The following is a 13,649-nucleotide window of genomic DNA, read 5'->3' on the forward strand; positions in this document are numbered from 1 at the left end:
AATATATGGTATGTATTCTGTCTCTGTTCTCAAGGATGATTACCTTGGGGCACAAATATAATGAGGCACAAGTGAATTCAGTGGGTCAAGCAGCATCTGAAGAAGTAAAATGATAGTCAACATTTCAGGATGAGACCCTGCATCAGGACTAGAAAATAAAGGGAACTTGGAAAACAAAGTTGAATAACAAGCAAATCCAATGCATTCTTATTATTTTATGATTGAATCAATCGGTCCCAATCATTTGCCCTTGCATATTTGGTAAAAGGGAGAGAGCATATTACACAAAATGACATGATTTATTTGAAAACTGTAGAGGTGAGCTTTGGCTTCTGCTTTGTAAACTTTTTTTTTAAAAGGCTGTTCTTTTAAAAAAAAAACTGATCAACCTGCATCTTTCACAGAAATAATGAACATAATCCATTATGAAATTTAAAAGTAATTTGAATTGAACTGTTGGTACAAAAATAATTGCCAAAAGAAAAAGCAGAAGAGTAAACTTCAGTCAAAATGCAGTTTATTTTTAAGAATTAGTACAGATGAAGTATTAAAACAGTGAATTTATAGGTTTGAAAAACAAGAACAATGCGGATTGCTCCTCTTTTGAAAGTCTATTTAAAATCAATAAAAATATTCAAGAATAAGGTTCAACATTCTTCCTCAAGCAGCACTGTTATACTTTCATTCTTTTCCTATTAGGACAATACAAAGTTTTGTTACAAAATACCAGTGTAAAGGGGCACTCTGCTTCTTGTCAATTTTACTAGGTTTGCAAAAGGCCGGTTTAGAAATTACCAAGTGGTGAAAGCTGCACAGTATCTTCTACTGGTAATGAAGAACCATGAACTATTCGTTAAAATTCACAAATTTAAGAGATTTTCACAGTAATGAACAGATTCATAGGCCATAGTTATGCAGTCTTATGCACGCAAAGTAGTAAAATTTTTGAGCTTTTAGTCAGTACTGATTGCACTTCTCCTTCTCTAATTGGCAATTTAATTTGATTGTGGGAGTGGTGTAAACAAAGCAATCATAAATAATTCTACTTTGATAAAATAATGAACTAGTGTGGGCATTCCCTGAAGAAAGGAGTTTACAAAATCACAAGATTATTGTATACATGGACAGAAAGCCTCTTAGATGCTGGTACTAAGCAAAGTGTAAAATCATTTTGACTGTAAATTGCCCAGAATAAATTCCTCCCTTGCTTACATCATTTCCTTGCTCTGCAAGGCTTTGAAACTACTGACCAGGTTTTGAATGTGCTAATTTAAGCCATGGCACTAGTATAAATGACTGAAAATAAACTAAATCTCTAAACAAATTAAAGATCATTGGACAGCAGCCAGTAGTTTGCTTAAGATGGAGAATAATGGTCTGAATATTGCAAACAAGTTTCTCAAATGACGATTACTGTCCAACTGAAAAGGCGAATATAAAACCCAATATCCAAATCTATATGGTAATGAAGGAAAAGCTGGATGAATAAAAAGTGGCATAATTCATAAAATTACATAAAACAAGAAACTTAAAACAAGTCTTATTATCTCAGGTAAAAGAATTGCAGTGACTGTTAGCAGAAAGTTGGGGGAAAGAAATACAACAGCATATTTAGGGATTCACACAAAAAATTAGGAAAATACGAAGTCAGACATTTGACAGTGATAAACATTGAAGATAAATATTTCTCAAGAGTTTTAATAAATTTCCCAGATGTAGGAGTTCTAGCTTCAGTTTTAAAAGCAGTGAACTACAGCTTCCAAAGCTACTCACCTTGTTGCTCAAAAACAACTCTGAAAGATGGTGCTTGGTTTTTCTCAAATATTGCATTTGGTTCATATATCATCACCAAAAGTAACTAAACTTTAAAACAGTTTTAACCTTTGTATTAAGTTTTGAAGTACATATGCCTTCTCAAAATCTAACTTGCTTGAAATGAGAGCTATTAAATGTAGACTGGTTCTATTGCTTCCAGAAAATTGGACCAAATGCATGTGATTTGTAATTTATCCCCTTAAATTGTGCAATTCTGTAAAAATAAAACTACGACCAATAATGCTATATTTTATACAGCTTTACAAAACTTGTAATTTTCTTGGTAGTGATTTTTTTTGTAAACTTGCTCAAGTTATTTCATAGTTCAAACAAAATGCACCATTCTATGGCACTGCGTTGATCTGTGCATTAATACTACTATTTTATTCTACAATTATTTAACATTTGTTTTGTTGAAGGATAATACACTTCAAATTCATCTGTCAAATTACAATATTAGTTTACCATTCAGATCTTTTAGCTGCTTCACTAATTGCTCTGCATTGATCAAATCCAGCTTTGGAAATCTATCTCCATACCATAACTTTTCAAGTACATACATATGTAAATCTAATTTTGCTCCACACCCTCAAAATACTGACGAGAAATGATTTCAGTATGTGTTACGTTATTTTTTAAAACTACAACAGATTCAACAGTTCTTTTTCCACTTACCATTATTATGCTCATGAGGCTTAGCATATTAAAGAACTGAAAGCTTTTTTTTTATAACTTATAATTTTCTTTAAAAGATATTGCATTATATTAGAAAATGTATGATCCTTGTTGGTTTCTTCAAACTTCTGGCACAATGTCAAATATTGCTCTGATTTGAGCTCTAAGAGATGGGAAGATGTTGCTTCAGGATTTCTTTTGTTGTTGGAGGCATTTTGTCAGGAAATTTTATATGAAACTCAACTATATAGTCACCACGTTGATTTGGAGTCTTAGGAAATGGTAAACCCTCTCCTCTCAGCCTCTTCACAGTCCCGGGCTTGATAACATCATTGCAAGGTAGGGGAATCACTCTGCCATCAATTGTAGGGATATTAACTGTACAACCACACAAGGCCTATGAAAGTAAACAAATATTTCATTATACTAAGATATTTAGAAGTACTTTCAACTGACAAAAAAGTTAAAACAAATTATACATACAAAATGGAATAGAAATCCATTTATTTTTTATCAGATTCATCACCTTGAAGGAAAGTTCCTTGTTCAATACTGAGCAAACAGTGAATTAACAATCAGAGAGAACTTAGACACTACCCAAAACTCCCTGATTAAATTTCGCTTACATAGTTAGTACGGAAACTTGTGATGACTGTACAAATACATGGTATTAATAGAGCTGCCTGTTGATCAGAATGACCTTTTCTCTGTCATTGGCTTACATTATTAAAGTATCAAATACTTAATTAATACAACTGTGGCATCCAGGGTATCACTTATGAACTGACTTCAAGACAATGATATAATTCAGTCTGAAGTTACAGGTGTTGCACACTGTAGAGAGGCTTTTCAGAAATACTGAAGATTTTTTTTGCCATGTACAGTATGATGCTATCATGGGCTTAGTGTTAACTTTTACTTGATATTCCTCTGTAATGTATCTTTGAAGACATGATGGCAGAGTTTGGAAGCATGGTGAAGAGAGACAGACATAGACAGTAAAGCCACTTCAGACATGCAAAATATGAATAGATTGTGTATACTCATATTTTATTTCAGGATTAAAATTTACAACCATAAAGTAATCTAGAATGAAAATTAGTTGGTACAAAGTTGAAGATTTTAAGGAACAGTATTAGTTCATTTGGAAATGCAAAATTAATTAAAAATCAACATAGATTTGTAAAATCGTCTCATGTATCTGATGGGAGTTTTTGGGAGGATAACTAAATAACATTAAGGCAGAGTGGTAAATATAGTTCAAGGATTTTGATGAAAATGATTAAAGGTATCTGGAATCTGAAGAGTGCTGGCAGACGATTGGGTGTTAGGAGATGCAGGGTAGTGGTTTGCAATATTGTTTACATTTAGCAGCCACCTTATTAATTACCTCATGGACCTAATAATGTGGCCACTTAGTGGTACGTTTGTGGTCTTCTGCTGCTACAGCTCATCTACTTCAAGGTTTTGCCTTCCTGTCAGCTTGAACTAGTCTGGTCATTCTCCTCTGACTTCTCTCAGTAACAGGGCATTTTCACCACAGATCTGCCACTCACTAGATTTTTTTTTAGCTCTCGCATCATTCTGTAAACTCAAGAGACTATTGGGCATGAAAATCCAAAGAGATTACGAATTTCTGAGATACTCAAGCCACTCCAATTGGCACTATTCATTCCATGATCAAAGCCACTTAGATCACATTTCTTCCCCTTCTGATACTCGGTCTGAACAACGATTAATCCTCTTGATCATGCCTGCATGCTTTTATGCTTTGAATTGCTGCCACCATGATTAGCTGAATTATCAAGCAGTTATGTAGGTGTACCTAATAAAGTGGTCATTGAATATTTAAATGTATTTTTAATGATCACAAGATCCTGCTGAATCTTAAGAACTTAAAGTATCGTAGACCTGCCCAATCAACGAGTTGCTCGCTGGCAGAGAAAATGAGAGTACTGTGCATTGTGCTGCTGCCTGAGTTGAAGGAGGCCTACAGTCTAATAGTGATCACTCTTCTAGTGATCGCAAGACCCTTTGGGACATTGTTAATGTGGAATATCACAAGTTCGATTCACTAATTGGTCAAGAGTAGGGCAGTCGTAGCGAGGACTAGGCCTCAGGCCATGGTGTCACCTGTTTACAGTGGCCAGGTGAGAGATGTCAGAGGCAACACACTCACTGGGTACAGTGAGGTGCGCGGTATCCAGACTGGACTCAGTGCTGCCCACACCCTCTTTCCCTCAAGTGTTCACTTGGCAGAAGGCAAGCTCTACTATGGTCGGCTGCAGATTTCAGCAGTATTCAGTTGGTCTCTGCGCTTCAAGCCTTGGTGTTGCTTGTTTGCAGCTGCCTGGAGAGAGGCATCGGAACCGGTGCAGCATGGCCTCCAGGCTGCCCCTGCCCACCACAGTTTTTGCTCAGCAGAAGACAAGCTCTGTTGTGTCATCTGCAGATTTCAGCCGTGTGGGATGGCTTGACTTTGGCTGTATTTTTCTATTTTATATTTGCTGTTTGCTTTGTGCTGTGTATGACTGTTGATACTGCGTTTTGCACCTTGACCCCGGAGTAACTCTGTCTCATTTGGCCGTATAAGGAAATGGCAGATGAGTTGAACAGGTACTTTGGATCTGTCTTCACTAGGGAAGACACAAACAATCTCCTAGATGTAATAGTGGCCAAAGGAACTAGGGTAAAGGATGAACTGAAGGAAATTTATATTTGGCAAGAAACAGTGTTGGATAGACTGTTGAGCCTGAAGGCTGATAAGTCCCCAGGACCCGATGGTCTGCATCCCAGGGTACTTAAAGAGGTGGCTCTAAAAATCATGGACGCATTGGTAATCATTTTCCAATGTTCTATAGATTCAGTAACAGTTCCTGCTGATTGGAGGGTGGCTAATGTTGTCCCACTTTTCAAGAAAGGAGGGAGAGAGAAAACAGGGAATTATAGACTGGTTAGCCTGATGTCAGTGGTGGGAAAGATGCTGGAGTCAATTATAAAAGAGGGAATTACGACACATTTGGATAGCAGTAGAAGGATCAGTCAGAGTCAGCATGGATTTATGAAGGGAAAATCATACTTGACTAATCTTCTGGAGTTTTTTGAGGATGTAACTATAAAAATGGACAAGGGAGAGCCAGTGGATGTAGTGTACCTGGACATCCAGAAAGCTTTTGATGAAGTCCCACATAGGAGATAAGTGGGCAAAATTAGGGCACATGGTATTGGGGACAGAGTACTGAAATGGATTGAAAATTGGCTGGCTGACAGGAAATGAAGAGTAGCGATTAACGGATCCCTTTCGGAATGGCAGTCTGTGACCATTGGGGTTTGGTGCTGGGACTGCAGCTGTTTACAATATACATTAATGATTTAGATGAAGGGATTAAAAGTAACATTAGCAAATTTGCTGATGACACAAAGCTGGGTGGCAGTGTGAAATGTCAGGAGGATGTTATGCGAATGCAGGGTGACTTGGACAGATTGGGTGAGTGGGCAAATGTATGGCAGATGCAGTTTAATGTGGATAAATGTGAGGTTATCCACTCTGGTGGCAAGAAAAGGAAGGCAGATTACTATCTAAATGGAGTCAAGTTAGGAAATGGGGAGGTACAATGAGATCTAGGTGTTCTTGTACATCAGACAATGAAAGCAAGCATGCAGGTACAGCAGGCAGTGAAGAAAGCTAATAGAATGCTGGCTTTTATAACAAGAGGAATTGAGTATAGGAGTAAAGAGGTCCTTCTGCAGCTGTACAGGGCCCTGGTGATACCACTGGAGTATTGTGTGCAGTTTTGGTCTCCAAATTTGAGGAAGGACATTCTTGCTATTGAGGGAGTGCAGCGTAGGTTCACAAGGTTAATTTCTGGAATGGCGGGACTGTCATATGTTGAAAGATTGGAGTGACTGTGCTTGTATACACTGGAACTTAGAAGGATGAGAGGGGATCTGACTGAAACATATAAGATTATTAAGGGATTGGACACACTGGAGGCAGGAAGCATGTTCCCGCTGATGGGTGAGTCCAGAACTAGAGGCCACAGTTTAAGAATAAGGGGTAGGCCATTTAGAACAGAGATGCGGAAAACTTTTTCACCCAGAGGGTGGTGGATATGTGGAATGCTCTGCCCCAGAAGGCAGTGGAGACCAAGACTCTGGATGCATTCAAGAGAGAGTTAGATAGAGCTCTTATCGATAGCGGGGTCAAAGGATATGGGGAGAGGGCAGGAACGGGGTACTGATTGTGTATGATCAGCCATGATCACAGTGAATGGCGGTGCTGGCTAGAAGGGCCAAATGGCCTACTCCTGCACCTACTGTCTATTGTCTATATTCACGCATGTACTGAATGACAATTAAACTTGAATTGAAATGACATGGGTAAAAGTGAAGATTATTTGTATGTTTGGATGAAGGTTGGTGGAGTTGTATTAGTTAAAAAGGCTGTCTAAAGATGCAACAAAACAGATTGGTTGGAGAGTGATGTGGCACATGGAATTTAATCCAGTTAAGTGTGAGTTAATAATACTCAGGGACATAAAATTGTGGTGGGGCAATTAAAAAAATAAGTCAGGATCATTCGCACATTTATGGTCTCTTCAAGCTTATGCTATCTTCAGTGGAATTATCCAGCAGAGTCATTCATTTAAATAGGGGAGATAATTTTCACTAAAGTATGAAAAGATGTGGTTTTCATACTTTTCATAACATGTGCACCAGCCATTTGGTCATTGAATTTATGCTATTAACTATTTTCCAGTAACATGTTCTCTCATACATTATCGACTTCCCATGGATTCTACTACCACCACCACCTGTACTTGAGGCAGTTTACAGTAACCAACTAATCAGCACATTTTAGGATGTGGAAGGCAACCAGTGACTTCAGAGGAAAAGCTTCACGGTCAAAAGGAGAACACGTAGACAGTCTCCAGGATCAGGACTGAAGTCTGGTGACTGAATTACGATTTTTCAGTGGTAGCTGATGCACCGCCAAAGTTATTAATATTTGAAATAAATTTCTGTAACATGTTAAAATGTTAGTAAAAATATAATTAATTTTAAATATCAAAAACAGTCAAAATGCATGACCTCTGAGAAAGCCATAAGGGTAGCTAATGGACAGGACCCTGGCTTTTTGCCATCAGCTGTGTATTTGCTGCTTGTGGCTTGCTTTATTTCACCTTGAATAAAGGGCATGCAGCAATGTTGAGAGGCCAATAAACCATATAGCTACAAAAGGAAATTACCAGTACTGACAAGTGGGTTGAGGGAGGGTTGTGAACAAAAGATATAGGTCATTTCCAGTAAGATCAGGCCCCATTGCTTCAAAAGCAATGAAGATCAGAACTCCAATGTGGCTGTGTCATTGAAAAAGAGAATTATCTGAAGCCAAACCATCGTATGTCTAAATGTTTTAATGATTGAATAATGCCCTCATACAACCTTTCACTGCCTAAATGGAACAATTAAATAGATTCTGCAGCAAGTGAAGCCATCGTAGAAGAATCATGGTGTATAAATTTAATCTGTCCAAATATCACTGGTTTTGACTATCTGGTTTCACTCAAAATGATTAAGCTTCAAAATAATAGTAGACGATAAGCACTGAATAATTTCATAATTTTAGAGACAGAATTGTTCTCAACAGATAAAGTATAAATGATCTTTCCCTTTTTGTAATTATCTTTTGAATAAGCATATTTAGTTAGGTTTACCAACCATATATCCAATGTATGGTTAATCTGCTTTGAGGATGATTTGTCTAATTCAATTCTTGCATCCCTGAAATATGAAGAAATTTCCCATTTTGTTTCTTATTTCCTCTGAAAACTGCGTCCCTTTTTCTAATCTGCCTCTTTAAGCTCCTGACCTAGTTAGAATTGCTTGACATAAATTGTCAAAATTCAAAATATATTCATCTGAAGGTGACAAATTTGTTTTTAATCTATGTTTCAAATAAAACCGTAAGACATAGGAGTAGAATTAGGCCATTTGGCCCATCAAGTCTGCTCTGCCATTCAAACATGGCTGATCCTTTTTCTCCCCCCCTCAGCCCCATTCCCCAGTCTTCTCCCCAGAACCTTTGATGCCTTGACCAATCAAGAATCTATCAATCTATGCCTTAAATATACCCACCAATCTCACCTCCACAGCTGCCCGTGGTAACAAATTCCACAAATTTAACACCATCTGGCGAAAGAAATTTCTCTGCATTTGTTTTAATTAAACACCCCTCTATCCTGGGGCTGTGCCCTCAAGTCTTAGAATCCCTCACCATGGAAAACATCCTTTCCACATCTACTCTGTCAACATTTGAAAGGTTTCAATGAGATTCCCCCCTCATTCTTCTAAATTCCAGCGAGTACACGCCCAGAGTCATCAAAATTGGCCTGTACTCTGGTTCCCATTCCCTTTCCAAATTAAACCCTCTGCAACAGTTCTAACAAAACTGCTTGCGAGAATACTGGTTTGTATTTGTGATAACTATTTCAGAAGTGTGACAGTTTCAGAAATAGTTATTCAAAATATAGGAATATCTACGTTAAGCTGCAATGAACATAGAGTACAATACTGTATTTTTCTGTTCTCATTTCAATTTGAATTGGATTAGTACCATGAATGAGGGAAGATGAAAAAAAGTACAAGAAAAGCACCCAGTTACTGTAACAACTGCACATTTTCAACTTTTTGCTACTGAGTAAAACACTTATAACAATTCATCTGTATATTACATGATCGCACAAAAATTCATTCAACAATCCTCATCTAAAAAGATACTCAATCTTGAAAATTTAATCCGAATGAATACTTATTAACTTCCAGTAAAGTGAACTTCAGATTACTACTGTCCTCGATTTTGAAGTAATACTGAGACCCCTCCTTGTGACACCAACCAGTGATGCAACATTGGTAGGAAAGTACAACTACCGTATATTACTCAGGATAGTGAAACACAACAGTGGTCTCTGGAAGTGATCTGACCAGCAACTTACTAAGTAAAAAGCTACAGTTCCAAAATTCTGTACAGCCTCGCTCATACAGTACCCAAATACATCCAAAACTTTCCCTAGCACCTTAAGTTTTCTTACATTTTATTTGAATCGTGTATTAATTTCTGCATGGACTGTGTTGGCACAATGTCTCAGGTCATTTACAAAGACAGTGAACAGTAAGTAACTCAGGATCAAACTTTGAAGATAATAGTAACATGCTTCCAGTGAGAAGGACAAATATTATGAGAACCTATGGTTTTCAGTATTGGAACCAATCAGTAAGCGTTCATAGTTCCTATTTATCACAGGATTCTAGTTAACTCCATAAAATACATATTAGCAAAGGCTTTCTGAAAGTCAAATAAATGTTACAGTGGATTCTACTTAATTAGGATGTTGGTTAATCAGGGCACCCGCTCACTTGGGACAACTCAAATAACAAACACAAATCGTGAAAATAGCCAGGATTTCCCTTTGTTTATTTGGGACAATATGCTGATTAACTGAGGTAGAAGACAGTTGCTGAACTAGCGTCAGTCACATGCACATATGGCCATTAGATTCTACACTGTGCTTAGAGTGAAGTTTTTAAATAGCATCAGTTGCACATGTTTGTATTCAAAAAGCAGTGATTTTTCTTGCTGATAACTGGCAAGAAATAAGCAGTGAGAGAATTCAGAATGGTTTTGCTCACTGTGGTTTTAAGCATTCAGTGGGAGTGAAAAATGAAACGATTTCACTTCAACAAGTTAGAAGCTACAAAGAATTAGGGTATCAAAAATCCTTTTGAATGTTAACTTTAGTCTCCACTGGGGACTCAGCTCTCACCTGTGGCTCCAAGTAGCTGCACGTTACAACCACTATATCCCAATACAGCACTTCAGCAGGTGGGGTAAACCAGGTGAGGGTAGCTGACGGGTTTCATGTCCTGGTGAGATCTACAGTCAGATCTAATGGCCAGGAAGGCAGTCCTGCAACGCTACGTGGCGAGCGAAAGGCATGACGAGGCACAGAAGTAGTCATGGTCATCCACTGCAACCAGGTAAAATGTGACATCACACAAACTACTTATAAACAGACAGTGGTGGGATCTGAACCTCAATCTCACAGCTGGCACTGTAAAGTGATGTGCTAACCGCTACATTACTGCACCACCATTTTGCAGCTGTCTTAACCAGTCTGGAATTTAGGTAATGAAGCTTGAAAATCCCTTTTGGAATTTCCTGTAGATATTCAGCGTCTCTACTTTCTGCGAAGGCTGAGGAAAGTCCATCTCCCACCCCCCATCCTCACCACATTCTACAGAGGATGTATCAAGAGCATCCTGAGCAGCTGCATCACTGCCTGGTTTGGAAATTGCACGATCTTGGATCACAAGACCCTGCAGAGGATAGTGAGGTCAGCTGAGAAGATCATTGGGGTCTCTCTTCCCACCATTACAGACATTTACACCACAAGCAGCACCTGCAAAGCTAACAGTATTGTGAAGGACTCCACACACCCCTCATACAAACTCTTCTCCCTCCTGCCATCTGGCAAAAGGTACCAAAGCATTTGGGTTCTCACTACCAGACTGTGCAACAATTTCTTCCCCCAAGCCATCAGATTCCTCGATACCCAGAGCCTGGACTGACATCTACATCATTTATTATTATAATATTGTAATTTGTCCTCTACTGTGCCTAATGTCTTGTTTATTATTAATTAATTAATTAATTAATTATTGTACTGCCCTCCACTGTTTTGTGCACTTTACGGAGTCCTATCTGGTCTGTAGTCTAGTGTAGTTTTTGTTTTGTTTTACATAGTCTATTGCAGCCTTGAGTTGTCTCACATAGTCTGGTGTAGTTTTGTGTTGTTTCATGTAGCACCATGGTCCTGGAGGAATGTTATTTCGTTTTTACTGTGTACTGTACCAACAGTTTATGGTCGAAATGACAATAAAAAGTAACTTGACTTGACTTGAGCATTTAATAGCCATGAGATACTATGCCATAATATAGCCAAGAATGGCAGACAACTTGTTCACTGTAACTTCACACACATGTAAAGAAAATAACCAAGTAATTTTTTGGAAATTTTGGAGGAATACACTGCAGTTGTTTCCCTTGTTTATTTAAAGTTTTGCAATGCTTGATTTTATGATTTCCCAAGTAAGAAATCATGAATTATCCAATTTGAATCCAAAGTTTTGTGTCTCAGAAGCAAGTATTTAGTAAAGAAATCAAAACACTTATTTTTATACAAGATAGAATGAATCCTACCCTCATTTTTACCCTTGGCTATAAGGCTCTATAATGAGTCAACCTATAGCTGGGGAAGTGATGAGCCCCTCCTGTTAGACTGTTTATGGTAACTTTTTTTTAAAGTTTATTCTCCTTACTTCTCTTTTAACATTGTATATCTATACACTTGTAAAGCTACTGTGACACTGTAATTCCCTTTGGGGATCAAAGTATTTATGTATCTTAAACTTACCAAAAGTTAAGGATTATGGTCACTTGAATGTTTCAAGGCAGAGTGAGATGCTTTGAAAGGGAGAATAAAACTACACATCTGCGAATCCACACAGCATCTGGTAACTCTCTGAAACTCTGTCTCTGACCTTAGCCCACTGTTCTATCCTCATGACTGTGTGGCTAGGGACCGCTCAAACACCATCTATAAACTTGCCAAAGTCACTACTGTTTTTGGCAGAATTTCAAATGGTGATAAGTAGGGAGATACGTTGACTGGTTGAGTGGTGCTGCAATGACAACCTTGCATTCAATTAGCAAGACTAAGGAATAGATTGTGGACTTCAGGAAGGGGTAGTCAGGGAAAATAAATACACCAATCCTCATTAAACGGATAATGGTAGAAAGGGTGAGCAGTTTCAAGCTCATAGAACATAGACAACTGCAGCACATTACAGGCCCTTTGGCCCACAATGTTGTGCCAACCATGCAACCTACTCTAGAAACTGCCTAGAATTTCCCTATTGCATCGCCCTGTATTTTTTCTAAGCTCCATGTACCCATCTATGAGTCTCTTAAAAGACCCTATTGTATCCGCCTCCAACATCTCAAAGGATCTATCCTGGGCCCAAAACACTGATGTAATCATGAAGGCGGCACGCTAGTGACTATACTTCACTTGGACTTTGAGAAGATTTGGTACATATGCCACCAAAGACTCTAGTAATATTTTATAAATGCATCTTGGACAGCATTCTAAATGGTTGCATCAGTGCCTAGTACAGAAGCTCCAATGCACAGGATCACAAGAGGTAGCAGAGGGCTGTAAACTCAGCCAGCTCTATCATGGGCACAACCCTTTCCGCTATTGAGAACATCTCCAAATGGCGGTGTCTCGAGAAGTCGGCATCCATCATTATGAACCCTCACCACCTGGGACATGCTCTCTTCTTATTACTACCATCAGGGAGGAGGTACAGGAGCCTGAGGTCCCACTCTCCTTGTTTTAGGAAAAACTTCTCCTCTGCCTTCAGATTTCTGAATAGCCCATGAACACTATCATATGATCCCACTTTTGTCCTATGTATTTATTATTGCAACTTATACAAAATTTTCTGTCTTGCATAAAGTTCGCAAAACATTTCAGTGGTAATAAAGCAGATTCTGATATAGAACAGAAGTGAAGGCAATCACCAGCAAACACCTTCTCTTTACACCACCCAACCACCAATACATTCAGATTAATTGTCGGTTTTGCCCTTACCCACTTTACATTATTGATATAATAGTATCTGTACTACACAATTATATTTTAGAATAAATACTATACACAACAAGAAAGAAAACACCAGTCTGTTTCACCAACCGCAATATAGCACAAGTAGGAATTGAATAAAAATTCATAAATAAAAATATAGCTGCAGGGCATCCCACTACTAGAAACCATCAAACAGAGGACATGTGTACAGTACTACCAACTTTCTACACTTCCCATGTTCTGCTTTTACCCTTTTGTTAAGCTTCATGATCCAAACCTCAACTCTATTTACGTGGATGCCTTATAGTAACAAAAATCCTATTTCTGACTCATTTTATACAATGAACAATCCTGACTGAGATTGCAAATTGTAGGAACTACTTATTGTATGATGTTTCAATACTTACAAAATTTAAGACAGAAACATACCTAACCAACTTTTTAGGTCAC

General features: G+C 38.1%; 1 protein-coding gene across 1 annotated transcript in view; it reads right to left on the reverse strand.

The window, feature by feature from the left end:
- Nucleotides 1-506: 506 nt before the first annotated feature.
- dnajb5 (DnaJ heat shock protein family (Hsp40) member B5) overlaps nucleotides 507-13,649 on the reverse strand; it is a 41,718-nt gene continuing 28,575 nt past the window's right edge. Inside the window, exon 4 of the mRNA XM_059989477.1 lies at nucleotides 507-2,887. Coding sequence (XP_059845460.1) covers nucleotides 2,654-2,887 — 234 coding nt within the window. The 3' untranslated portion in view covers nucleotides 507-2,653. The remainder of the gene's footprint in view (nucleotides 2,888-13,649) is intronic.

Source organism: Hypanus sabinus, chromosome 14, assembly GCF_030144855.1.
Source record: "Hypanus sabinus isolate sHypSab1 chromosome 14, sHypSab1.hap1, whole genome shotgun sequence".
NCBI classification, from domain to species: domain Eukaryota; kingdom Metazoa; phylum Chordata; class Chondrichthyes; order Myliobatiformes; family Dasyatidae; genus Hypanus; species Hypanus sabinus.